This window comes from Anser brachyrhynchus (assembly GCF_964034855.1).
Source record: "Anser brachyrhynchus genome assembly, chromosome: 27".
NCBI classification, from domain to species: Eukaryota; Metazoa; Chordata; class Aves; order Anseriformes; family Anatidae; genus Anser; species Anser brachyrhynchus.
In genome coordinates this window covers 5,513,972-5,540,699 of record NC_137720.1, presented here as the reverse complement: position 1 = coordinate 5,540,699, position 26,728 = coordinate 5,513,972, and the positions used below count along the sequence as shown (strand labels likewise).

Here is a 26,728-nt window from a genome sequence, read left to right as displayed (position 1 = left end):
GTGCTGAGCGGGCTGAGGGGCCGGGAGCTGCAGGCTCCGGGTACCCGCGCCGTGACCTTAACCCGCTGCTGCTGCGGGGATGTCAGGGGGTGTCCCCTCGTGCTGCCTTTTGCCCCCCCGGCAGGAGGGTGGTGCTTTGCTCACCAGGCTTCTGGAGACACCCCGCTGCTCGCTCTGGTCACCTTCTGTCCGTTTAAAAGGCCCTTTAAAAGCCGTCTCACTCCAGGAGATGAGCTCCTCGCACACGTGCTTCCTCCCCAGGACCTTCTGGCGACCTCCTCAGCAGAGCTGCAGCTTGCGAAAGCGCTTGGCCGGGTGAGGTGCGTGGCCATGCAGTTAAGCTGCCCTTCATCCTCTTCCCCGAGCGGAGCACACCTCTCCCCCGCTACAGAAACACATTGAACGGGGCTTTTTGGCTTAAGATTTGTGAGCGAGGAAGGGGAGGGATGTTTTCCCTGCTTAGCGGGCTGCTGCTGCTAACGAGCTGGGTGATCGCTGCCTCCGACAGCGGCTGCCTCTCGCTGGGGCCAGCTCTGTGCCCTGCGTGGGTCGGGGTTTGCTCCCTGCCTGGTTTGGAGCCTGGGCTGCTCTTAGAGCACGTGGGCACCGGCAGAGCCTTCCGTCAGCAAAGAGCCTCCTTTTGCAACGGGGAGGAGCGCGGGGCAGCTTACACGGCACGGTGACATCCTCCTAGGAGGCTTCGTGTGCTGTTACCGCTCAGGTGCAGCCCAGCAGTTTGCTTGCAGGCCGTGAGGTGCAGTCTATCAGAGCGTGTCCCCACGCAGCTGCCACCCATCCCGCGGTGCCGTTTCGAGTGGTCCCGGGGCCGCTTTGCAGCTGGCAGCGGGTGCCCCAGCCCAGCGCCCAGCCCGCTGCTGCTGCGAGCTGACCTTTGGGAGGGCAGGGAACAAACCGCCCTCGTCAGCCGCGGAGCCTTCAGCCCCAGCTTTCAGCCGTTTAAGCAGCTCCCGACGACAAACGCTTTTGTGCTGCAGCTGTCTGCTCCAGATCTGCGGTCTCGGTCCCCCCAAGGCCCGCCAGGAATCGAGGGCGTCGGGCGGCTCTGCCTGCCAAGGGAGGACAGAGGCAGAGGAGCGCCCGTCTCGCTGCTGCGGGCGCCGGCGGTCACCGAGCGCCTGCCGAGCCCTGCTTGCCAGCCACCCGCTGATTTAATTTGCCACTGTCATTTGCTAAATAATTGTTTCTCTGCAGTCTGGCCTCCGAGGGCAGCTCTCCCCAGCGACATTGCTTCGGGCACCTCTTATCTGCGGCGTTAATTTGCTGCTGCTCTGAGCACTCGTCTCAGCGTCCTGGTGGCAGAGCGTCTCCTGGGGACGGAGAGCCCTGGGAGTTATCGCGGCAGGCTACGGACGTGGCACGAGCGGTGCTGCTCGTGCTCAGCACCATCTTCCAGTGGGCACAAACCGAGCAAGCAGGGTGGGAAGGAATTTAAAAACTGCCCTTTAAAGAGGACAGTGAGAGATTCTCCCCCCCCCCCCAGCTCCCCTTCCCGAAGCCCTGGCCGTCCTGCCCGCTGTTTGCGCAGCCTGCGTGCCCTTGCAGCAGCGCATTGCCCGACAGCCAATTTTAATTAGGTTTCTCTTACAAAACCAAAATGTGGAGCAGCGGAGCGCCGGCAGCTCAGCCCTTCAGCTGCGCCCCTCCCGAGAGCGGAGGGAGGCAGGTCCTGGGGGGGGAGGATCTGGGTGCGAGCCGGCGCCGCGTGTCCGTGGGCCCCGAGCTCGCCGCTGCGGTGTCGTGGTCGCACGAGAGCCATGGGGAGCCGAGCCCGGGCTGCGCGCTGAGCTCCCCCAGGTACGGGGAGAGGCGGGTGGTGATGGAGGGGGGTGAATAAGCACGGTCTGCATGTGTCCCTTCCTGCTCCGCACGGGGCAGGGGGCGCGAGCCGAGCCGTAGCAAAGCGGTGCGGGGCAGCCAGCGCGTCGCTGGGGGCGAGCTGCTCCCCTGAACGAGGAAAAGGAGGAGAAAGCTGAGCTCCGCTGCTCTCGTGGAAAGAAACGCGTTTTCTCCGTGGCCCTGGAGGGAGGCTGAGCAGAGCCTGATGCTGGGGGTTACTCGGATGCTGGGGGTTACACGGGCGTTGGGAAACGGCATTGTTAGGCAGCGATCTGCCTCTCAGACGGGAAGGTCGCTGTAATGACGGCCTGAAACCCAAAGGCTGGACGAGGATGCTCGCGGCAGGCTGTGCTGGGGAGGGGGCAGCAGCACCGTCCCACCGAGCCACCCTGCGGGTGCTGCAGGGCCACGGCCGCTCTTGTGCCAGCTGCGTCGGTGCCGAAGTGGGGACGTGAGGCTGCGCCGGGCTGAGCGGCCTCCTCGGGGCCAGCACCAGGGGGCTGCACGGGCTGTGCTGGGGCCTGAGGTGGGGTGGGGGCTGTAATGCCCGTGGGCTCTGCTCCCATGTCACCCCTTCCTGTCCCCACAGGGCTGTAATGTCATGGAAGACCAGGACCTTCGGGACATCGGGATCGGTGACCCGCAGCACCGCCGCAAACTCCTGCAGGCAGCTCGCTCCCTCCCGAAGGTGAGCGCCGACGTCGCCGCGGGGAGCAGGGCCCAGCGTGGCTCTGAAGGCAGAGGGAACAAAATCAGGACCTCTGAGTCCAGCCGTGTCCCGGTGACCCCGAAGGATGGCGGGGGCAGTGGGAAGGGGTTAGGAGGAGGAACATGTGGGCCTCCAGCTCCGGGGGTGGGATGACCCCGGGAGGCATCTCGGTGCTGGGGACGGGGTGGGTGTCCCTCCCGGGGGGCCTGCTCTGAGCAGCCTCTTCTGCCGCGTGTCCTTGGCTCGGTGGCTGCAGAGATGGCGAGTGCCAACGAGAAGAGCAGGAGAAAAGGGGTTTTTGCAAGAAGAAAGGCTGGTGCAGAGCCAGGGAAACTAGTTTTAACCTCACTGACACCTCCCCTGCTGTAACCGGGGCCCTTGTTTCTGCGTGCAAGTTCAGAGAGGATTCAGCCCGCCTGCTGTGCTGGGAAGGCCACGGAAAGGGCTTTTCTGGAGTTGTTTTCCTCGCTTATGCCAGGCAGACCGTGCCTCTCGCTGTGGTTGGGGTGGGCAGCGGTGTCCCTCGAAGCCCCCACGGCATCGCCTGCCCACCTGGGAGAGGGCTCTTGGCAAGGGCGAGGCTGCTGAGGTTCATTCCCTGTTTGTGCAGCAATTTTTTGTACATTAAAGCTGCGAGGGGAGATGGTGATAGCGTTTAAACTGGCTTTGATTGCAGACGCTGCATGCTTTGGGCTCCCTGCCCCCGGGGCTTTTAACCTCTTTCTGCCTTGTGCTTTCACAGTTAAAACCCCTGGGCTGCGATGGGAACAGCCAGCCCTCGGTTCCCGCCTGGCTCGACTCTTTGGGGCTGCAGGACTACATCCAGTCCTTCCTCTCGAGCGGCTACAGCTCTATTGACACTGTGAAAAACCTCTGGGAGCTTGAAATAGTAAACGTGAGTACCGCCGTGCTCCTGCCGCCGTGGGGGGGCTGTGTTTAACGCGAGCGCGCTGCTCGGACGGGGACGCTTCGCTTTGTGCAGGGGGCGGGGAAGCAGGGGGACGCGCGGGGAGCTGCAGCTCCCGTGCTCCCCAAAGCTGCTGCGCGTTCCTCCAGCCCCGCTGACAGCGACCCACCTCTCCCTGCAGGTGCTGAAGGTGAACCTGCTCGGCCATCGGAAGAGGATCATCGCCTCGCTGGCGGACCGGCCCTACGAGGAGCCACCGGCCAAGCCGCCGCGGTTCTCGCAGCTGAGAGTGAGTCGCTGGTTGTGTCCCCGCCGGGCTGGGGACACCTCTCAGGAGTGGCCGGGTGCTTTGCTCTGCCCTTGCTCGCCTTCACTTTCCTCCCGTTTCTTTCAAAGAACTAATCCCGGGCCTGCCAGGGATAACCACCTCCTTCTGGTTAGCGGCTGACACCTCTGAGGGGCTCAGGGAGCACATTTAGGGAGGGCGTAGGTCCTGGGTGGGCAGCGAGGCTCAGCGGGGAGGCTTGTTCAGCCTCCCTCTGCTTCTTTCACGCACAGGAAATTCTGCCTAGCAAAATCAATAAAAAAGAAAATAAAACCCCTACAATGTCAATATTTAAGTTAAAACTCCTTTGAAAGTAGGTAGCGAGAGTAATAAGTGTAGAGAGTGATCTTTGAAAATTGCATTGCTTTTTTTTTTTTTAAACAAAAGGCTTTTTTCTGATTAGAACAAATCGATTTGACCTGGAAGCTCGGGTTACTCCCGGCTCTCAGACACTTGGTGGTTTGGGAAGAAAGTTCCTGAAGTGCTGAGGCAACCGCACGCAGCTGGCGGTGCGGAGGAGGGAGTTCTGTGTTGAGCCGTTCCCGTGGATGCACCTTGGCTGCTGCCGTAGATGATGCAGAGCCCGATCCGTAGCTGCTGCTGTAGGTGATGCAGAGCCCGATGCTCCCAGCCCGAACCAGACCGAGCGGCCTCTGGGAATGTGACAGCGATACCGGCTCTCGCTTGGCCGGAGCCCTGACCTCGTGTCCGATTCCTCCTCATCTCTGCTGGGTCTTCTTACAAGCACCCGCGTCAGAAAACCTCCTGGTTGCAGGAAAAGGAAAATTCCCCTTATCTCAGACCAGCCGGAACCCTGGAGCGCTAGGATAGAGAGGGAACAAATTTCAGGTGCCACGTTGTGCCGTGCAAACCTTGCTTTGCTTGGGCCACGCAGCGGCGACCGGCACCGTCCCTTGGACAGATGCCCCCTGCTCAGCTGCTGCGATGGGATGCAGCTGGGGCGTGACGTTTTGATTGCGCCCTCGGGGAGGCTGAGATCCGTCTCCTTGGGCTGCCGGGGTTGTCTGGAGCTGCTGCTCCCGCTGCCAAATAGCCCTCGGGGTGATTTGTGGATGTTGATTTTTGCTGCAGCAGTGGGAGCTTTGGACGTCAGGCCCGTCTGTGCTGGGGTGCCTGGGAGGGGAGCGCTCGTGTTTGCCGTTCTCCCTGAGAACCGCTGTCTGGGAGCTGAATTTAACAAAACATTGAGCTTGCAGCTAGCCCGTGAGCTTCGCAGGAGGGGCAGCAAGTCACGCAGGGTGAGCGGGTCGCACTGCTTCCCCCCGGTGTTTGCAGATCGGCTTCCTGGAGCAGGAACGGGGAGCGACTGGGGTTTCCCCGTCCCAACTGTCCGCTCCTTTCTCTGCTGCAGAGCTCCTTCCTTTGCCCTGCATTCCCAGGGCTTTTCAACCAAAGCAGTCATAGCTGCAGCAAGTTCTGAAGGCGGGGCGGTGGTGGGGAGAGGAGTCCTTCGGTGCGGCACCGGCCGGTGGGTGTGCGGGGCGGGGAGGCTGCGGAGGAGACCGGGGCCGTTCGCGGCGCTTCCTGGCGCTGCAGCTGGTGCCTCCCAGCGCCTGGCTGCGGCTGGGGAGCGGAAGGACGTCAATGGCAAATTAAGCGAGCCCCTTGAATAGGACTAATGCGTGCTGCAGCTGCAAGCTCCCCGCGCTGCCTGCCGGGCCGCTTGGCACATCCAGGCAGCGAGTGCTGCCTGCAGGCAGAGGCGGGCTCTCCGGGGGCGGCTGATCCGAGGGCTTTGCTCGGTGCTTTAGCAGAGCCCGTTCTCTGCAAACACCCTGCCCGCAGCCCGGCGTGCCTCCGGCCTTCCTCAGACAGGAGGTGGGGATGCGCTTGGCTGCTGCATGCCTGCCTGAAACCGTCCTGGAGCAGAGCAGGGGTGTGGAGGGGAAAAGAAACGACCTGAGTGAAGGTGCTGAGCCCGCAGAGCAGGAGCTGACCCTGGTAACTCTGCTCACTGCACCCGTTGTGTTGGGCAGTGTAAGGGGCAGCCTGCAGACCCTGGTCCCGGTTCCTAGGGAGAAATTTCCGCTGTGATCCCAACTGGAAACCAAGGCACAGCTTTGGGCTCGAGCCCTTCTCTTCCTCGCGCTCTGGGCGGCTGCAGGGCAGCAGCTGCTGCTCGAGCATCGACTCGGCAGCCGTGGGACGAGCCCTGGCCGGGCTGTGCTGATAACACGGTGCAGATAACAGCGCCTGCAGGACCTGCACACCCCAGGGGAAGCACCAGCAGCCAAATCCTGCTCTGCTGGTGCTGTGCTGGCTGCCTGTGGCCGCCTGTGCTCCCAGGGGGCTGGAGGGCAGCGGGGGCAGAGGCAGTGCGAGGAGGAGCGTGGTGCGGGCAGGGCTGCGGCGCAGGCTGACGGGGACGGTTCTGGGTGTCTGCCCCTTTCAGTGCCAGGACTTGGTGTCCCAGACGTCGTCGCCCCTGAGCCAGAACGACTCCTGCACGGGCAGATCCGCAGATCTCCTCCTGCCCTCCGGAGACACCGGGAAGAGGCAACACGAGCGGGGCAGCGAGGTTGCGCCGTACTCCAGAGTTGACCGCTACAAAGCACAGGTCAGTGCGGGCTTCCGCGTGTCCTGCGGGCCCCTCTGCACGGCTCAGCGCAGGCTCCCCCTCTTCTGGAGCCAGCGAGGAGTTAGGATGATGCGCGGAGGGTCAGGGGGCCGATCCAGTAGAGCTTCCATCACTGCTGCTGCCACCGGCAGCTCGTCTCGTAGGCCCAAAGCTGGGAAAAAAACAAGGAGACCGCGAAGAAGATAGGGAGGGCTGTAGCTTGTGTAGCGTTTTAGCTGAGAAAATAAGGAAAGAAAGAGACAGGGAGCCTACGGACAGCAACCTGTGCCTCAGTCTCACCACTCAAATGGGCGACGCGCACATCCGCGAGCACCTCCACCCACAGCGTGCTGCCCCCTCCCAGCCCCTGTGAGATTTTGGGAGCCATCAACCCCCGGAGCCCCCCCGAGGTCTGTGTTTCACCCTGGGGAGGATGTGCTGTGGTTTTACGTGCACCTTTCTACCCCTGCAGGAGGAGCGTCGGGAGTCAAAGCTGACCCTGCGCCCCCCCAGCCTGGCTGCCCCGTACGCCCCGGTCCAGAACTGGCAGCACCAGCCGGAGAAGCTCATCTTCGAGTCCTGCGGGTACGAGGCCAACGTAAGTGGCTCTCGGCTTGTGTGGGTGGACGGGGTGAGGAGGCTGTGGGCTCGGGGTGCTGCACGGGGAGGTGGCACACGTCCTCCCCCCTCCCTGGGCGACCTGCTCCTCCGTGGCCGTGGCCGCTCGCCGGGCCGTGGCCTTGCTTCGGGGCTGAGAAGTTTGCACCTGAAGCCTTCGGGGTGTGTGAGAGCACGTTAACATCTCCTCCCCTTCCTGACAGTACCTGGGCTCCATGCTGATCAAAGACCTCCGAGGGACGGAGTCCACGCAGGACGCCTGTGCCAAGATGAGGGTAAGGGGGCTGTGGGGACGGGGGGTCGGCTCGCAGCCCCAGGGGGATGATGCGGAGAGGGGAACGGGGGGATGCTGGTGTAGCTGCAGCTCTCCAGACCCCGCAGGCAGGGCAGAGCAGGGGCCCAGGCCATGTAACAGGCTGTGGCCGCTATCGCTGGTGAACGGGCCCCTCGCCAGCACCCTTCCCTCTAGTTTGAATGGCTGTGCAGTAGGAGAATCGGGGTTTTTGCTGAGAAAACCAGGCTCGCTTCAGACCCCCATCCCTTCCCGACTCCTTCCACCAGAAGCAGGTTTTCTGCCTCCTGGTCCGAGCCCCCCAGAGGCCTCCCCTTGAGGGTTGGGGTGGTGCTGAGGAAGGGGGCATTGTTCGCAGCCGTTCACCTGAGTGTTCTTGTTTCTGAAGAAATCCACAGAACATATGAAGAAGATCCCGACCATAATACTGTCCATCACCTACAAGGGGGTGAAGTTCATCGATGCCTCTAACAAGGTGAGCTTAAAACGCCTCAAAGCTGGTGCTTGGAGGGACGAGGCCTGCAGTGCCGCCTGCCTGAGGGGCTGCAGGTCACATCTGGTGCCTCCAGAAGCCTCGGCTGGTCCTGCAGAGCTGCCGGGGCCATGGGGGAGCACCAGGGTGGTGACGGTTACCTGAACGCCGAAGGCTTGGCCAGCGGGCTGCTTAGGGACCCCGTTGCCATTTATCCCTACCAGGGGAAAGAGCTGGCGCTGGTCTGGCTGGGAGAAACCCTTCCCTGCCAGTGCCTGGTGTGCTCCCTGTCCCCAGCACACGCTTGTCACCGCTCCCTTTGCTGGGTGTGTTTGCCATCCCCACACGGGTGATGCTGTGGTCGTCTCCTGCAGAACGTCATTGCTGAGCACGAGATCCGGAACATTTCCTGCGCTGCTCAGGACCCCGAGGATCTCTGCACGTTCGCCTACATCACCAAGGACCTGCAGACCAGCCACCACTACTGCCACGTCTTCAGCACCGTGGATGTGGTGAGTCGGGGTGGAGCGTCCGGCCTCGCTGCGAGCCTCGGGGCGCGTGCGCAGCCCCGCGGATTGTCCTCCTGCCCGGGTCTTCGCTGTCCTGCCTGCCTTGGCCTCCAGGGCGTGGAGGTGTTCCCCAGGAGCAGTGAGCGTGCCGGTAGGACGGGTGCTTGCCCCGTTTGCGGCGCTCGTAGCTTGTCCATCTCCCTTCAGGCCACCTCTGAGTGCCCTGAGGTGCTGCCAGGAGGGTTGTTGCAGTCCGAGCGGTCAGACCGTTAGCTGAACGAAGCCTGTTCGTGTGCGGGTTCGGTCTGTGTGATCAGACTCCGTTTTGGGTGGGTCCAATCTGTGTAATTGTGTAATTACTCAGCTTTATTGGCAAGTCAGAGACCAGGATCTGGCCCATTCCGGGGCTCTTACCTATTTCTACCCTAAAACATTCCTTTAGGAGTCCTAGCTCAGAACGCTTTTACTTTCTAGCCCTGTTGACAAAGAGGATATTTGTCTGCCTTCATTACTGCGGTCTCCAGTGCTGAATAAACCAGGGCAGGAGATTTTCCCTCTTGGGGAATATGCTGTGAACAAAGCCCTAACACGCTCTCAATTACACACAGCGTAATAGGCCGATTTAACAGCCTTTTAATTCACTGAGTGTGTGGAAGCATCACTTGCTTTTCTTCTCGGGCAGAATCAGCTATGCAGAACGTTTGGGCTTTTTCTCTTTCCGATGCAAAACGCTGCTACACTGTGGTGCCCAAGGGGCCGCAGCAGGCTTGCAGGTGGTCCCGGGAAGGTGGGGGGGAGGTTGCTCAGTGCTGTGGGGCAGGAGCTGCGGGGAGGGAGCTGGGGACGTGGCAGGATGTGCCCTGCTGGCGGAAAAGCGAGGAGCCCTGCTGAGGGTCTGCGTCTCCACAGCAAGCTCGTCCCTCGGCTGCCGAGTGCGTGGGCTCAGGGTGAGGGAGCTCGCACGCACCTAACAGCTGTGTGTTTTCTGCGCTCTCTCCGAAGAACCTGACGTACGAAATCATCCTCACGCTGGGGCAGGCGTTCGAGGTCGCCTACCAGCTGGCCCTCCAAGCCCAGAGAGCGAAGCCGCTGGGCGCTGCAGCAGGAGAGACGATCGAAACGAAATCTTCCAAACCGGTGCCTAAACCGCGAGCCGGCGTGAGGAAATCTGCAGTACGTATGCGCGGGCTGGCAGGCGGCCGGGTGTCGTCTGCGTGGTCCTAGCTGGGGTTTCTCCTGGGCACAGCTTGCCTAAACCCCCCTCGTCGTGGTGGGGAAGCCTGGGTGCAGACAGGGTGCCCGTAGCTTCAGGCACCGCGGGTATTGCAGCGGCCATGGCTCTGCTGGCAGCTGTGCTGCGGCGGCGGGGCTTCCCCTGCTGGGATGAGGGTGAGCAGAGATGGAAATGCCCCGGGTGGGATGGGGGCTAAGTGTCCTGCTTGGATCCAGTGCAGCTTCCGTGCGCAAACCTGCAGAGCCACGGGGAGCTCAGTGGGCACCCTGCAGTTTGCAGCGTGGGAGCGCCCTCGGAGCCAAAACGCGCCGAGGTTGGAGCTGCTGAGGAGCAGGGACTGCTGCACCAGCCATTGCTTTCCTTTAATGTCTCCTTTTGTCTGTGTTCTGCTTGCTTCCCCCCGCTCAGGTGCCGCTCCCTCCCGACACCCGCTGTTGTTACTGTCACACCTGTACAACACACCGCCCCTCCTACCTGCCGCTGCAGTCTGTTAGTCCCGGAGCTAAGGTCTTTACCCTTTTCCTGCCATCTCCCATTACCAACCGCCCTGGGCTGCCCCAGCTGCCACCGGCCTCCCCGCTTCCCGTGCCTCCTGCCGTGCTCCCGTGTCCTGCCTCGCCGCCGTTTTCCCTCCCCGCTCGTTGCAGGGCCCGCACCGCGGGCTCCGATGGACCCTGGGGACAAACTGCTCAGAGTCTCCCCGCTGATGCAGAGCGGCAGCTCTCAGCTAACCGCATTGCTCTTCCTGGTGGTGGTAACCTTCCTGTAGGATCCTGATGCGGGAGGACAAGAGGAAAGAGCCTTGCTTGGTCAGGAGAGTAAATCACATGGGAGTTCACCTGCCTGGAGCTGTCTCCCTCTCTCCCCCTCTGCCTCTTATTTTTTTATAGTGCCGTCTCTACAGCGCTGAATTTTTCATGCTTGTTTGTGAAACGAAGTGAAGCTGTCGCTAACGGTGATAGGGGCTTGCAGGCCTCGCTCAGGAGGTCATCTCAGGGTGCCGGGCTGAGAACGATGTGCTTAGAAATGTTTTAGCTGTGAAGGACTCAAATGCCTCCGCAGTGAGAGCTGCTTCCCTGCACACGTACATTTTGGGGATAGGTGCTGGGCAGAGCAGCAGCCTCTCCGCGCGTTGAGCGCCCGCTCGTTCTGTCCCAGCCTCGGGCTCCCGGAGGCGCGATGCCCTAACGCGCTCTTTCTCTCCTTCATTTCCAGCTGGAGCCCCCTGAAGTGGACCAAGACTCCCAGTCTCATGCCAGTGTCTCCTGGGTCGTGGACCCCAAACAGGACTCCAAGCGGACCCTCAGCACTAAGTATGAGACCACTATCTTCTAAAGCAAACAAACCCTGTGTCCACCTAGTCTAACCGTGCCTTTGCGATCTGATCTGTCTGCTGTTCTAAACTCCCTCTTCCTCCAGCTGCTCGCACTGAGCCCCGCGTAGGCACTACGTCAAAGGCAGCAGCACTTAAGAGACTGTAGACTTACACGGCTTTTGTACCTGATCACTACTGAACACTGTGAATTCTCCTTACTCGGAAACAAGGGTAACACGCTGTTAGATGTCCGTGAGGTGGGAGGTGCAGAGGGGTGCAGGCTGGGGCAGTCGGAGATGTGGATCCAGGAAGCCGCCTGCCGTTTTCACATCTTTCCCCTCGCTCTGGCACTGTGAATCCCTGGGGCAACGTGACGCTCCCCAGGCCTTTTTTCTATTTCACCTTCTTATCCTTGGACTGATGGAGACCTCCCGTCTCTGCGGTGCACGCACTCCCTCCTCCTAGATCCTCTGTTTCCCGACTGAGCCACGGCTGCATACTGTTCCGGTGAACTCACCCCTCCTCTTACCTGTCATTCGAACCGACACTAACCACTGTGATGCTGTCTGCAAATAACACACGGTCACTAGATTTCCTCACGGGGTCCCTGCCCACGATCTCTCTCCTCGAAGCCTGGAGCAGAGAAGCTGCTCTGATGGGAGCGCAGGTTTGGGCCGGGCGTGATCGTTCCCACTGTGAGCTCTGACCCTTCCCGGAGATCCGGCGCGGTGGCCTCCAGCGAGCGCCCCACGGGAGCTTTTCAGCTGCATGCATTTCAGTCCCTGGTAGGATTTTCCCCCGTAGTCCTTGTGTTTACACTCACCAGACAGACTTCTCGTGACCTATGGGCGTAGTTCTCACTTGTAAAGATTGTGAAGAGGTAAAGCGCTTGAAGGCACGTGTTGTTAGCCCCGTGTTGGGAAGGAAAGGTGTTTGAGAGGGGCTGGACACTGCGCTGGCAGAGGTCTGGTAAAGCAGGCGGAGCTGTGCTGCGTTCAGCACGTTTTCTGCAGTTTTCCTTTTTTGCCGAAGGGAGAGATGTGATTGAAATCAGTCTGCTGCTGACCCAAAGCTTATTTTCAGTCTACAAAACATTGCACGATGAGGGCTACAGGGATCTTGAAACATCTGTCGCCTTTCAGCCTTGAGAGCAAGGATTTCATTTGGAAATGGCCCCGCGTCAGTGGGCACCTCTGCCTGTGCTGGCTGTTCCTCAAGCGTGTGTTTTCCTCTGGGAGCATGTCCCCGTTTCTGTGCATCTCAGTAGAAGCCGCTTTTAGTCCCAGACCGGGAATCATTTGCATGAGGCTGCAGGGCACTTGGCACAGGTCAGAGCGGAGCTGGGACGGGCTGGGACTGCAGAACAGTTCACGTCCCCCGTGAGTACCCGAGCAAGCTGTCACAGACCTGCCCCCAGTTCCTTCGCTTGCATTTGCAAAGCTCTCTGAGATGAAACTGAGGAGGAGGAGGGTGATCTGATGGCGAGACAGTGCTGGGAAGCAGGACTCCAGCTTCTCATTAACTTCTGCTTCTCATTAATGTGCTGCATGTCCAAGCAACGTAGCCTCTCTTTACCTCGGTGTCCCCGTTTTCAGGCTGGGAATGCACTTACCTACCTCTCAGGGTGCGAGGCTCGCTCCCTTTACAGAGCTGTTGCGGGGCCCCGTAGTGAAAGGCATCGCAACTTCCACACAGTGGCAGCAAACCCCTTGCGCTCGGCTTCGCTCTCCCGACGGACGCCGTCCGGGACCCGCGGTCTCGCGGCGAAGCCCCAGCGTGGGCCCCGCTCAGCCCCTCGCGGGCAGCGGCCGCGCACCTTTCCCGGGGGGAGGCTGAGCAGGTGGGGCAGCGTGGCCGGGGCCGTAGCTCGCTGACGTGCACCTTCATGCGAGAGTCTGAAAAAATCCCCTCGCAGCCCAGGTGTGGGGAGCTGGCGGTGACAGCGAGTCTGTGTTAGAGACCCGAAGGTGGGCGGCAGCCGCCCGCTCACCCGCGTGCCGTGGCTGCGTGGGCACCGTGGGTTACGTGGGCAGGGGGCGCACGCGTGTCTCCGGCAGCGCTCTGGTTCCAAAAGAGCTTTTGGAATTCACCCCGAATCTCCCCTCATGATCAGTGAATGGTCAGAACAGCAGCCCTGGGTTATTTTCAGCTGTTCTTTAGGGGACAGAACAAGCTCGCCTGAGTTTTACTGGGGCTTTAGAGCTTCTGCCTCGCTGCTTCTGTTTCCCCAGACTTGTGGTGAAATGTGATGTTTCAACATCTTCATTTAGCCGTTTTCTTGGGAATGAGTTTGATCATTGGAGTCCTTTGTGGCTTAATGGCACTGAGTGGCAAACTGACTTCAAAATTTGGGCCAGGCTAGTAAGCATCCCAGTGAGAGGACTCAGGGGATTGTCTTAAAGCAAGAAAAGGAAAGTAGATGTGTTTCCTGTGTTATGAAGCCCTTAGCATAGACCCAGTGGCTCCTCTGCCTAAAGGTCTGAAGCAGAGGTCGCGCTGGAGTTGCCCAAAGCCCTGCAGTGCTGTCCCACGAGCCGGAGCATTGTGGATGGCAGAATATTGCAGCGTCAGAGGTGCTCCGAGAGCTTGGTTTGGGGCTTGGTTCTCAGCAGCTTCCCGAGCTGCACGAGTGCCCTCGGGGTTTAGTATCCTTCAGAGAGGAACAAAACCGATAGCAATGGCAGTGTAGGTTCTATGTGTAGGCATTTACCGTACAGTCGCCCACACCTATTCCTGATTTCAGAGGGTCTGAGCTCTTGCATCTCCCCCTGCGTTGAGCTGGGAGCGGCAGGTTCCTCCCGAAACGGGGCCGCGAGTGCATGTGCCTTTCTAGGGGTGACCGTCCACACCCAGCTGGAATCACAGGCGGCCCTGCCCGCAGTACAAAGCTTCCTCTGTGTCCCTAACCCTCACGGCTGTGTCTCATCTCCTGGCTGTGCGCCTCGCCCTTCCCGGCACTCGTTTGTGTATGACTCGGAAATCATTCATTCCATTATCTTCCTTTCTGTTTGCCTCTGAAAAGCTGATCTCCGGGCAGCTGTCTCCTACCACGGAAATGTAGTAACGGGGCAGAGACCTAAGAAGCAGTGGCCTGCTGACACGAAGATCATCTCCATCTGGCACTGGTGTCTGCCTCGGAGTGGGTGCATGGCTGCTCAGTGAGGGCTCCCAAAGCAGAGGGGGAAAGGGATCCCAGCCTCCAGCTGAGAAAAGCAGCTCTCCATTTCTAGCAAAGGAAAAGTTGAGACTTCCGAGGCCGAGAGCGATGTCACGTTTCCTAGGCTGAGAAAAAAAAAAAAAAACTTCTTTCGACCCGTTTCTTTTTTTTTTTTTACATGTGAAATGATACAGAGTAAATCCAGTTCACAGTTTAAATGTAGCACTGCAGGTTTTTTTTGGTGAGGGAAAAAAAAAATTATCTTTATTTACTGAGAATCCACGCAGTCCGGCAAGGAGTACAATAGAAAGTCTTAGCAGTGGGAGTGGTGTGCGCATCTCTAATGGTACTGAAAATTGCTTCAATTCTGGGTGAACAGTAGAGAAATGCCAAATTCTTGGAAATAACTTCCTCCAGTGTGAGAAGCCTTGCAGGGTAAGTCTGCATCCTTTGCTTTCCAAGCCATTCCATGCTTTTATAGCGGATGGAGATAAGTTAAGGAAAAGAGTCTGCAAAGGATCTTCCACCTCCGAGTGGTTGTGGCCAAGTATTACCAATGGTACAAAGCTCGCTTCCCCTACAGAGAACTGTTGCATTGCAATACTTGACATTTCTATGGCAAGGACACAATTTCTTCCCATTTACGCACTGAATACCTGGAGGCGACTCCAGCCTCTTGTGCACCTGTCTTGTTTTTAAATGCAGTTATGCCCTGACGGGTTGGATTTTTTTAAGCTTATTCAATTGTGATTTAGCACTTTTTTGATACTAGCTCATTATTTAATTAGTGCAACAGTTTTTGGAAGATGAACAAAAAAAAAAAGGAGTTAAATTTTGGGCATTACACTGAAACAGTCCATACCCGAGGATAAATCATATCGACCCGAGGATGGCTTGGCCCCATTCGAAGTTCTGTATCCCCAAATACTGCCATCTTGAAGGTGTGCTGTGTGCTGATTTTTCTTTGAATTACCGGAGTATTTAACAGTAGTTTTGGCTGTGACTGATGTGTTTTCACAGTACTGTTCCTCTCGGGGGAGAGCTGTTAAAACAGTTGTGGTTTTTAATCCTTCAGATGCAAAAACGTAGCGCGGCACATTTGTTACAATCTCGACAGGCATTGTAATGGTTGGGGATGTGGTACCCTGCTGCTTTACTAGAATGATATGCCCTAATAATTTCTGTTTAACTCCAGTTGCTGCTGTATGTCAGGATTTCATTTAGTCTCTCCAGCCAGTAAGATAGGAGAGAAGTGAACCGTAATCCCAAGGGCATAGACCTGTAAATGATTAGGAGGGGAAAGTGGAGATTTTTTTTTTAAGTTGATGAATTTAGGAAACCTAACATTCCTTGTTATGCGTATGTTGCAATTCATACTGGTGTAAGTGTAAATATTTGGTGTGTTGGCAACAAGTCTTTTTGGAGAGATTGCAAATTGAACCTCTGCTTGGGAGGAGGGACACCTTTCTTTTTTTGATGCACGAGCTTTTTGAAGGTTGGCTTGGAGGTGACGTGGTGATGAAGACTCCAATCTTCAGGGGGCTGGAATTGGTGACCCTGGTGGTCCTTTCCAGTCCTGTGTATAATTCCGTGGTTGTCTTTAGTGATCCAACAGTTCTTTAGCCAGATGCTCTTTCTCATTTAATAGACAAAGCAATTGTTTTGGCAGTGCATCTTCCCCTTTAATTTCAGTGGGTTTTGAGGTACTTGCATGCTGGAGACTGATTCTGGACCGTGCCAGTCACTGACTCCTAGGAATTTGTTTAACGCATCCACTACGCAGTATTTTGGCTCTTCCTCCCTACAGGATTTCATGGTACCTGGAGGAAAGTGCCCTAAATTTCTGGTGCTGAATATGACTGAATTAAAATGCATCTGCTGTACTGCCTGCCTGGGAAAAGGTGGTGCTGCCCCAGGTTTTGTTCCCCTTTTCGAGAACAGATTGTAGTTTACAGGCTTTGATTTGTACACGGCATGAGTCCAGGCTGAGAACTCAAGACAAACAAAGATGTTTGCTAAGATGTTTTTTTACTAAGATTTTTTTTTTTTTTAATAAAGGAGGGGATGATTTTTTTTCCAAATCGAAGTTGCTTTTTCCTTTTTAGTTTTGTATTTACAAAAACAAACAAACAAAACCACCTAATCTTAGCTGATTTTGAACTTTCTTTGGGATTTTTCTTTTTAGAAGATAAAAATTATGCAACTCTTGTGGGGTACATGCCTGTCTCCCTCCTAGGGAGGAGATAGGGCACCTGCCAGGATGTACCTCTAGTGAAAAGTTCATGCCTTCACAAGGCTGCTGTGAGACACAGACCAGATGCCAAATAGTACCTCCAACCAACTCCTTCTGTGCCCAGCTGATGTGGGTTCAGTTGCTTTAATGCTCCTACCGCCCCACTTCAGAAGTTTCTAGCAGCAGAATTTTCCCTGGCTTTCTTCTGCTTGCATCGTTTCCATGCAATCAGATCTTTATTTTAGAGCAAGCACAGTGTTTACAACGCTGTCTTGTTGCAGAAAGTCTCCCTTGTAGGTCTCCTATTGGCATTACTTACTGCATTTTTTATTTTTTTTTTCAAAAGGAAGTAAATGTGCTGCTCTTACCAAGTAGATCTAGTTCACTTTTCTTACCCGTGGAAGAATAACCTGAGATTCCCTAACAGGGCAGAGAACAGTCAAGTTCAGTTTGCAATGTAGACATTTTTGCTAATTGTGATGTATGGCAGTGGGACTGATTTGTAATACAAATGTTATTTAATCTGTCTGTATTTTGATACTTGAATTTCCTTTTATTTTCTGTATATACAATTGTTAATCTGTTCAAATTCGTCTGAATTTTCAACATCTTGTGGTACCAAACATAACCAATCTGTGCAACAACATAGACTGACCTCACTACAACAAGGCGAGATTGTAAATATTCCTGGGCTTCCAGCAGTCGTTTTGTTGTTTTCATAATTGTACAACTTAGAACAGACTGAATTAATAAACAAACTTAGACACACATTCGCCCTGTTATCACTGCGACCTACGTGTTGTGCAGAAGTCTCCTGTTCATCTGTGCAAGCAGCGCTGTTCTTGTCCTCATCTCGCACACCCGACCTGTGCAGCCGAAGCAGGTAAGAGGAGGGGGTGAGGGTGGGCAGCTGAGCGAGGTGTGACGAGTTCAGCCTAGCGCTGTACCTGTGTTGCTTTGCTTTGTAACTCCAAGGAACAAAGAGACCTTCAGCAACGTCAAGCAGCGCGCAGAGACGATTCGCTGCTCTCGTAGAAGCGAAGCACGGGCTGCTGCTCTGCTGGGAGCAGGCCTGATGCAATTCTGTGGCCGCAGGGCAGGGTTTGTGCTGTCCCGAGGTGTGTGGCACGCAGGATGTAGGATGTTGGCGGCGCAAATCGCTTTGGTTGAAGTCGCTCGTTTTGCAGTTAATCTTACTGATCCCAATATGACTGGGATTGGTTCAATATTGATCCCAAATACCGAATACTAAATTCTTTTGAGGCTAATTTATGCATAAAAGCACATCCACGTGCTCTGTTAAAGATACACCTACCTGTAACACGATGGTCTGCAACCACTGTGTCCTCCACATAATTGTGGGCAAGGCTGATTTTTTACCCCTTCCCACATACACCTGCAAGGATTGTTCCACTGAGGGTGGACTGTCAGGACCCTAATTTACTGATGATAAACACTAAAATCAATGTTCTGCTGCAGCACAGCAGCAATTAATTCACATAACAACTCTAACAGTTCAGGCAGCCATTGCTTATAGGATTTACCCAGCAAAGATTTTTGGCATACCAAGTAGGAGGTTTTCTTTACATAAAATTAGAGCAAGAAATCCAGACATTTAAATACAGGTGAAAGTTCAGATTTTTGTGTCAAGTGAAATCTGGCTGATGTAATATACTGAATTCATTGGGGGCTGCTAAATTTATACCATATGCTCCATTTCTAATAATTCAGTAAGTCAGGTTTTCAAGCTAACTCTGAAATATATTGAGCAGTTATAATGATCTTAAATACCGTGTGGCTTTATCAAATCCAAACTGCGTCCCTGGGCTGTGACAAACATTTCAGCAAAGTAGGCTACAGGCCCACAACAGAATTAACACCTTGAATTAAAAAAAAAAAATGTGTTGCAGTTTTATAACCTTCATTTCCTTCCCTACTAAATAGTGGCATTTTTGGGGGGGGTGGGGGTGAAAAAAAAAAAACCATTCCCTTTTGTAGTTGAGAGGTTTATTCAGCTATTGACACGCTAAGAGTCACTTCCCAGTAGCTGTGGCGGCCCAGCTGGGTTTATCTGATTGAGTTTTACAAGCTGAAGCATGATTTGAGAAACTGCTGGAGAATGCGTTCCACCCCTGCCCTCCTGTGTGGTACACAATAAAGATGATCAGAAGGAACCTGTTCCTGCATCTGATTCTGGTTCTGCCTCTGGGAAAAGCACTTTCTTGAGAATTCCCAAGTAGCAAGGGCCAAACACCTGCCTGTTGTGGTGGATCACGCTTCTAAACCTGCGCCCAACTTCCTGCAGCTCTTCCTGGATGGCATCAAGACCCTTTGGAAGATCTTTTTGAGAATTCCATCCGTCGGGAGAAATAAAACGGCTGAGGAACAAATGAATCCGCTGCTCTGTAGGGAGCAAAAGCAAGAGAACAAAAATCAACCTTTGCACAGCAAGCTAGCCTTTGAGAGAAAGGATTCCTTGTGCAGTCGAGAGCAGATCTGATGACAGTTGTGTTGTTGCAGGATGGTGTGGACAAGCTCTAGATGGACTCGGGACATGGTGGATTAGTGTGGTCTTCTTCCAAACACTAAGTAGATGAGACAGCAGCCAGCACAGGAACCAAGGTGAAGCTACCTGATGCTAGGAGAGCATTTGAGTATTAGGTATACGTGCCTTGTTTTCACTTTGTCCTGGGTTGTTGCTTTAAACAATAGCTTTACCGGGGATACTGGGCTGGAGGACATTAGGCTTGATGGATTTGGCAATGCTTACACTGAAATGGAGCAGTTCAACAACAAAGATTTTTTGTCCACTCTTAAGTTTTTGTACAGAACTCGAGTGTCAAGCATCTTAGAAGCACAATGGAATATAGAACGTCAGAGCCCAGGATTTATCCGGCCTGCCACAGCAGCGTTTTAAAACTCAAAGTATTCAGGCAGCCTCTCTGAGGGACACGCAGCTGAGACTCAACTACCCGACTGCCTTGGATGTTGCTGTTTCAAGTATGTATTTGGAAAGTGCTGAGAGTGACAAAGAGTACAGACGAGACGCTGCTTTTTAGACGTGGAGAGGGGCAGGCTGTCTGGCTCTGCAGCTTCTAACACCACGCCATCAGTGAGTCATTGCCATCGCACGCTGCCCAGCAAGGTTGGGCCAGGCTATTAATTCAGCCTTCTGAATTACTTCAGAACAAAATAGGCTGCCCTGTCATGGAAGGAATAAACCCAAATAACGTGATAGTATCTACGTGGGCTGAGAAGGATACTTAGGTGGATGCAGCAGTGGGCAGGAAGAGCCTCACCTTATTTTCATAGCTGATAAAAGCTTGTCTTCCATGTGGAAGTAATCTTTCCTGCAGTGTACTAGCTGCCCGTGGCACTGCTATCTGATGTGGAGCTAGTAGCGTTCAGAGCCTAATAAAAGGTCAAAATAATCAGCTCTTATCCAAGACATTTGAATAAATATTTTGATGGAGCAGCATTATGGGGCAGCTGGTTAGCTGAATACCAGGCAGTGCACTCCCTAGGGATAAATATTATTTAAAGATCTTAGCGTGGTGCTTTACTAGAGCCAGCGATTAAGCTCTCACTCTACACACCAGCCTGAAGATTGCAACACCACCTACTAACAGACCTTGCACTTAGGCCTGTTTAGCTTTTAGCGAGGATGGTAGGATTTAAGAGATTTTCAAAGCAATTACTGTTTGGGAGTCTTTCAGGGTGAAATAGGAAAATCAGGGCAGTTTCTAAACCTAGCTTCTTGACCCTGCAGTAGTTCTGTACGATGCAGGGAGTTTCTGTGCTAGTACCTATCCTGCAGGGTTATTAGCCTAAACCTTTTGTGAAAGCCTCTTCATTGCTGAGGGAGAGACGAGCTCAGGGACTCACCGATGACACGCCGGACTGCGTTGCCCTTGTCTGCGATGCTTTTTATCTGGCCTTTCAGGGAAGCACATTTGTCACTGGTAAGAGCAGGGTAACCCAGCTGCGAGAGCGCCCTGCTGACTTCCTGCAGCACCTGGTCGCTGATGTCTTGCAAAGCTTCTTCACACCTAAATCATGCAAAGGTATATACCAGCACCCCAACCACTGGGCAGATTTGTTGGGGAGGGGGTCTCAGGTGCAGAGCAAGCAGGGAAGTCTCTCCACGTGCCCTTTGGGTGTGATCACGGGCAGGGAGCAGCATCTGACAAACCCCACTCAGCCACAGCTCTGGTGCCTGCTGCAAGTGAGCTACGCTTCCCTTCCTCTGCCCTTCGGCAGGCAGGCAGCTGCCCCGAGGCTGGCTCCTGTGACGCAGGGATCAGCGCTACTGACTGGTCCCTTTAACCAAGGGACAGTCGCCCCAGGGAGCTAACACCCAGCTAAATACGCCGGCTGGCTTCCCCCACTCCTTGCAGTGGACCTGGCTGCCACTTGGATCTCAGATCCTCTTCAATTGCCAAAGGAGATTCCTGCTGCTTGTCCTGCACCCAACCAGTGCCTACATATTCACTCTTCTCCTTCTGGAAAAGAAAATGTAACCCACCTGGTACAAGACAGCCCTTCCGAGAGGACCTTTGTTACCAGTTTCAGCCTAGCTACAAACCCAGGTGAGCCAAATAAGGCACTTCCACACGTGCCGCTGGTCACTAGCAGGACGGCAGCTGTGACGGTAAGCAGATTCACCTGCGCTTGGACTTCCTGCAGCCGGGCCTGGTCCATGAGCAGTGTCTGTGAACAGAAACCAGTCAGCCTGTGGGTGCAGAGACAGCAGCTGTGATGACTGAGCGATTCTCAAGCCATGGAGCTGAGTGGAGGGAGGCAGCAGAGAAGGTTAGTTTTGTGAAGAATTCCAACTTGTTTCCCATGGGGAATAAACCCCGTGCAATGACTTGTGGTGTAGAGGGGACAGAGACTCTTGCCAGTTATTTCTACAGAAGATAGAGAACCTATACACTTGTTTATTTAGTATATCTTTATGCTGTAGAGGTGTCCCAGCTCTCGTCCTACCTCAGGGTATTCCTTTTGTCCAGGCTCCCAGCAGAGCAGGTTCCTGTATCCTTGATTTAGCACAGACGTGAGGCTTGGCAGCGCTGTGCTACCACCCACTGCCCCCTGTAGGGCTGCAGAGTGGGGCTGTGACCCAGAGAGGGAGGCCGACGCTTCTGCTGCTGCTTCGCGCAGCCACTCTGTGGTGTGATCCAGGCTGTCTGCAACAGGGGTTAAAAAAAAAAAAGAACAGATGGGTCAAACTAACTGAGTAAGAAGTGGCTACGTGATGTTCCAGCTGAATGGGATGCACATCTGCAATGCCAAGGCACGGGCTGGATCCTGGGCTGGTGGGGGGTGGTTTACACCTTCTCTAACGTTCAACATTAATGCCCTGTTGGCTGGGCACAGGGTTAGGCCTCCTGACACTGGTATCTGGAGAACTTTATGCTGTAGAGAGGGTTTCAGTCTTCAAACAGCACCTTTAATTAAGCCTTATAAATGAGAGGCAGCCAGAGAGAAATATTCTACAGCCCAGCACAGAAGGGATGTCTGCATCAAGTGCCAGCTTTTCATTTAAATACACCTGCTAATACCATTTTGCTGATTCCTCTGAGGGTCTCAAAACACTTTAAACTTGCGAGCTCTTACAGTTACCCACGAGGCAGCTATTAGGCCCATCTTATGCATGCAGAAACTGAAGCACACCGACTTCTTTTCTGCAACGTATGGTAGAGAAGAGGCTGAGAAAGGGACCCAGGAGTCCTTCAGCTTTTAGGGGCATTTCTCTTATCTCTTACTGAGCATGTGATGAAAACATCAGCTTTAGAATACTCAAGGCCCTTTATGGTGCTTCGTTATCTCCTGCAGAAGTAATAGGTCTCGTCTCCCTTCCCCACTGACTTACTGGGAAGCTTATCTACGAGTTCCTGGAATTTCTTCTGTTCATACTGGATGGAATGGTCCCGCAAGTGGGGGCGGAGGCTCTGGATGCTAAAATTCAGCATATCCGTTTTCATCAGGTCCAACACCCGGAAAATCTCCCTGGATGAGACACAGCAAATTGAAAGTTTAATACATTAGTAAAAGCGATAGTTGTGGGTCATTTTAGAATGCTAAGAAAGGGAAATTCAGAAATTCTTTACTCCGTTTTCTGACAAAAGGCTGTTCAGTCTAATTGGAGTGTCTGTTCCCTAAAATTTACTAGAAAAAAATTGGATTTATTTCACTGAAGACTGTTCTACTATCTAAGAGCAACTGGGCAACACAAATGTAACTACCCTGAAAAAGAACCAAAACCAAAAAAGGGATATAATTCCAGGGCAGCTCCCTCTTAACCCAGGGTTTTAATGTTGAGGGTTGTGCTGGTCTGCATAGCCCAAGACTGAGGGAGCATCGCCCACCTGAGAAGCTGAGCTGGGTCTGAGAGGCTTTGCAGTCCTTGCACATCCTCATCTCGAACGGGCGCACACAGCATTGCCATCGTGTCAAGGATGTACGTGGTGAGGCCACGGATGTCCAGAGCCCCGTGCTCAGCCTCTTGTCGAATTAACTCCGCGTCGAGGGCCTCTTCAATTTGGCTTCGCAATTGGTTGTGTCGTGGCAGCAGCAATGACAGCAGAGCCTGCCCAAAGAAGTAACGCTAGCTTTTAATCCAAAAACACAACAGTTCTCTGGAATTGCTCAACAGGAATCAAAGTTGGCCTTGAATTGAGACTCAGTACACAAATTGTGGGGCACACATTGCTTTAAGGGAATGTTTGTCTCTAATGACTCACTTCAGGATGTCTGGCTACTGTTTCGCAGATTGCAAAATCTCCTTTACCATCGTGCACAAAAGAAGGGAGTTACCTGTCTGGAATCTAATGGGAAAAGGTGGACTGAAAAACTATACACAATTTCATGCTCCGCTAAGAACTATTGTCTTTTAGTTCTGAACAATGTTCCTGAAGACCACATTGTTCACTTAGACAGTAGGTACAGTTCATCATATAGCTAAAGGGGTGTCTTTGCACAGAGAATTGCAGTTTTTGGTTGGCAGATGCTATACCTGGAATGGCTGTTACTAAAACCAACAGCTCAACAGGCTTTCCATTGTTTTGGTAGAGTGTTTTTAAAGACCTGGAACCAGAGAATGAGTTTCCTTCTCAGACACGTTTTAGAAGGTGCAGTTGTGTAACTTATGTCTCCCTATAAACCGTATGGAGCTTGTTTTTGCCTCCCTCTTACACATGTTCACATGGGAACATTTGGATTTAAGGGGTGGGGTGATGATTAAGGGAAGACTAATTCTAAGGTCTTCCCTGTGCCAGGATCAGCTGACCTCCTTTATCTCCTGCAGCAGCTGGATTGCCTGAGTGTAGTCAGGGGGGCTGGCAGAGATCTGTTCTTTCAGGCTGTCCCAGAAGGCTTTGTGCAATGTCTCCTTCACTCTGTTTTCCAGGCTAGGAAAGAAGAGAGGAGAGCAGGGGGTTTCTCTTAGCGTCAGATAAACACAACCTCTCAGTTCGATGGGGCCATTCCTCTCTGCTTTCATTGCAGTTTAGGTCTTTCGACATTTTGTCCTCATCTTTCCTCCAAACTGGCAGCAATACACCTCATGAAAATCTCTCTCAGATTAAATGTGCCGTTCGTCTAAAACAGGACTCCATCTTCTCAACCCTGCTCATAAAATGCACTTAGCCCCTCTTAACCATGGGATAAAAAGAACACAGTATTTTTCACAGAAACTCTCGTAAGTCCTCAGAGAAGATCAAGAGAATGTTTTTCTAGCTAGCGCTCATCTTTGTAATGAAGGAGAGAATGTCAGCAACTTAAACAGACCTTTAACTAATGTGCAGACACCTCAGAGCTGTTCACTGAAAATTCTGCTTTGTTCTCGCCAAAGCTGCAGCTCACGCAGCCGAAGCCTCTAATTCTTTCAGTGTTAGTGAGTCACGTCTGACATTCGCTGTATTTAAGAACTTCTTAGTAAATCGTGAAGCAATGAATAAATAAAACAGCCCCCCCCCCCCCTTTTTTTTTATTTGCTGTTTCAGGAGCTCTTTTCTTTTTACTTACATAGTCAGAGCCAAACCTCCTTCCCATGTTCTCACGTCTTTTATGTAATACGAGAGAAAGAAGCCTAGCCTGAATATACATATATATATGGTGTATATATATTTATATACACCTGAATGGGGAGAAGTTGACCATTTGCAGTTTGAAGTCACCGTTCAGCACGATTTCATGCGCAAGGGTCAGCTTGTAGATCTTATCAGATATTTCCTGCAGCTCACTCACGGAGAGGTCTTGCGGAGGGCTGGCTGTAGGCAAGCAGGGAAAAGGAAAGGCGGTGAGGACTGCTCGGCAGCCTGCTGCGAGGAGGAGGTTTAAAAACACTGCTGGAGAACGAGGAAAAAAGAGGGGCAACTTGTGTTTGAGGGGAGTAAGTGGCTTCGCAAGGGCACTTTAGCTCTTGAAGGTGGACTTTGCGAGCTCGCTGATCGATAGCAGGCTGACCCCTACTGACCGCTGCTCGGCATCGCCTCCCCCGCCGGGAGCTTTTTACCGGGGCCGTGACATTTCGGGCTGCCTTTAACGGGGGCTGGCTGGTTTTTATCCGTCAGCCGAGCCCTCGGTGTGTCGCCTCACAAATTAACCCCCCTCCCAGGAGCTTCCCCCCAGCCCCGAGACCCCCGTTTTTGGCGATGCCCCGCAGCTCGCCGCTGAGGTGCCGGCGGCTCCGGGCCCGGCCCCACTGCCCCGTACCGGACGCCCGCGGCCCTTCCTCGCCGCAGTCCCGGGGCCGCCCGGCCGCCGCCTCAGCGCCTGCCGGCCGCTGGGGCTGCTCGTCGCCGGGGCTGGGCTTGGGCATGGTCCTGCCGGGGCCGGGAGGGGGGCGCCGGGGTGGTAAAAGGGGCGCTACGGTGGAAAAAGGGGCTCCAGGATGGTAAAAGTGGCGCTGAGGTGGTAAAAGGGGCGTCGGAGCCCTTCCCCCTTTCCCGCCGCCCTCCTCCCGGCACGCGGCCGCCGTTGGACTGAGGCGCGGCGCGGCCCGCGCCCGCCGCCCCTTCAAACGGGACGAAACCAACGCGAGGCGGGAGGGGGGGAACCGGCTCAGCGCTTTTGCCCATTCCCCCCGCCCATCCCACGCCCACCCCCGGGTGCCAGCCCCCGCCGGCACCTAAAGGTCGGACCCGTTCCGTGGGGCCTCGCTGATGGTCGCTGAGCGGGTGAGGCTCGCTAAAGGAGCGCTCGCGCCCCCCAGCGCCCCCCCCCCCATGGTGGCGCCCGATGGGCCGCTCCGCAGCGCGCGGTCCGGGCCGAGGGCTGCCCGTCACCCCCCCGTGTGCGGGATGGAACGCTCCAGGCGCCGAGCCGAGGCAGCGCAGCGGGGCTGTCCCATTCCGAACGGGGGGGGGGGGGGGGAGGAGGAGGCGTGAAGCTCAGGGGCCTCATGGAAGACAGGAGGATGAGGAGGGTGGGCGCGAAGAGCGGGAGGGCTGTGGTGGGGCGGGGGGCGTCCTGCCCAGAGAAGGGCTGTGAAAGCGAAGGGAGATGTTCGTTTAGGTTCAGCACACCTCATGGGCTAGGAGAGGCGGTGGAGCCATGTTGCTGGTGGCTCCGTGGGCTCGGCACCTCCAAAAACCCAGCTGGGAGCTGGGAGCCGCCATTTTATGCCTGGGTGTGGTGAGGCCGAAGGCTGCTCCTTCAGCAGCCCTTCACGGCGTGCAGCACTTCGAGTAAAAAGAGAGCAAAACACGTTACCGCCCGTCACCGCCTTGTCCCTGACGTGCCGTCAAGGCTCCGTGTCCCTCACCAACGGCGGTGCTGCTGTGGCCCTTCCCAGTCCGGCCCCAGCCCCGTTTTTGGGATAAATTTCGTGTGAATGCCTCAGGAGGGCTGCGCAGGACGAGCTGGGCTGCAGCAGAACAAAAGGCAGTCGCCATGCCCGGCTCCCCTTGCCCTCTGTGGAATGGCAGGAATTTCTCCGCCGTCTGAAGGCTGGGGGAGTCACGGGCTGATTGTTTTTATACCTAAAGCCGTGGCTTAGTGGCTGTCAACTGCCAGGGTATTAACCTTAGAGCTGTCAGTGTGAATAAAACGAAAAAGCCAACTCCAGGGCTGGAGTTTGCAACAGCTGCAGTGTCCTTGCACCCAACATTTCTCATTTGTTTTTATCAGTTTTCTTTCTGGTAGGCGATCCTCTGTCCGTGTACCCTTCTGCTATAACCTCCCCTTGCCTTGACCAGCGCTGGAATTAAATCTTGGGGGGCAAAACGCCCAGCCCGGGCTGCTTGTGCTCTAATGAAACATCTGCCTTTCTCCTCCCCTCCAGCACCTTCCCCTTTCCTAAGCATCTGATAACACCCACGGCAGGCACCTGCGGCACCCACGGCTGGAGCTGGGAGGTCACGGAGCGCTGCGGGTCCACAGGGCAGGGGCTGGGGGGTCTCGGGGTGCCCAGCGCCCAGCCCCACGCGTGCGTGGGACGGGCACACGAAGCAGCCCCTCGGGGAGCTGGGGCCTTGATCCGCCCCTCCTGAAACAGCTCAGCCCTCCAAAGTCTCTG

The 26,728-nt window shown here is 54.9% G+C and overlaps 3 protein-coding genes across 21 annotated transcripts in view; 2 read left to right on the top strand and 1 right to left on the bottom strand.

Moving 5' to 3' along the window:
* The window catches only part of ANKS1A (ankyrin repeat and sterile alpha motif domain containing 1A), a 106,827-nt gene extending 89,851 nt beyond the window's left edge, over positions 1–16,976 (top strand). For 4 of the 12 annotated variants that reach the window (XM_080569134.1, XM_080569129.1, XM_080569138.1 and 1 more), the window contains 11 exons: positions 2,447–2,545; positions 3,309–3,461; positions 3,655–3,762; positions 6,212–6,376; positions 6,849–6,974; positions 7,198–7,269; positions 7,675–7,761; positions 8,133–8,270; positions 9,270–9,440; positions 9,910–10,008; positions 10,717–16,976. In XM_080569134.1, the coding sequence (XP_080425260.1) occupies positions 2,447–2,545; positions 3,309–3,461; positions 3,655–3,762; positions 6,212–6,376; positions 6,849–6,974; positions 7,198–7,269; positions 7,675–7,761; positions 8,133–8,270; positions 9,270–9,440; positions 9,910–10,008; positions 10,717–10,836 (1,338 nt within the window). In that variant the 3' untranslated portion in view covers positions 10,837–16,976. The remainder of the gene's footprint in view (positions 1–2,446; positions 2,546–3,308; positions 3,462–3,654; positions 3,763–6,211; positions 6,377–6,848; positions 6,975–7,197; positions 7,270–7,674; positions 7,762–8,132; positions 8,271–9,269; positions 9,441–9,909; positions 10,009–10,716) is intronic. The other 8 variants (XM_080569139.1, XM_080569130.1, XM_080569133.1 and 5 more) reach the window with 5 other exon arrangements.
* On the bottom strand, positions 16,477–25,477 carry TCP11 (t-complex 11). The gene is made up of 9 exons (XM_080569175.1): positions 24,925–25,477; positions 24,347–24,479; positions 23,498–23,618; positions 22,578–22,798; positions 22,082–22,218; positions 21,196–21,395; positions 20,732–20,916; positions 20,092–20,255; positions 16,477–18,609 (listed from the first exon to the last, which is right to left on the bottom strand). The coding sequence occupies exons 1-9, from the start codon at positions 25,028–25,030 to the stop codon at positions 18,371–18,373; spliced, it is 1,506 nt and encodes a 501-aa protein (XP_080425301.1). The 5' UTR covers positions 25,031–25,477; the 3' UTR covers positions 16,477–18,370.
* The window catches only part of SCUBE3 (signal peptide, CUB domain and EGF like domain containing 3), a 52,111-nt gene continuing 46,264 nt past the window's right edge, over positions 20,882–26,728 (top strand). For 7 of the 8 annotated variants that reach the window (XM_080569158.1, XM_080569162.1, XM_080569161.1 and 4 more), the window contains exon 1: positions 20,911–21,018. The gene's annotated coding sequence lies outside the window, so the exon portion shown is untranslated. Of the gene's footprint in view, positions 21,019–26,728 lie in introns of all 8 variants that reach the window. The other variant, XM_080569157.1, reaches the window with a different exon arrangement.

Coding starts and splice junctions, on each gene's coding strand:
- TCP11 (XM_080569175.1), bottom strand. CDS start 25,030: ATGCCCAAGCCCAGCCCCGGCGACGAGCAGCCCCAGCGGCCGGCAGGC. Junction 22,219..22,577: donor GACCCAGCTCAGCTTCTCAG/GTGGGCGATGCT, acceptor TGTCTCATCCAG/GGAGATTTTCCGGGTGTTGG. Junction 18,610..20,091: donor CGCAGTCCGGCGTGTCATCG/GTGAGTCCCTGA, acceptor TGCTCCCTACAG/AGCAGCGGATTCATTTGTTC.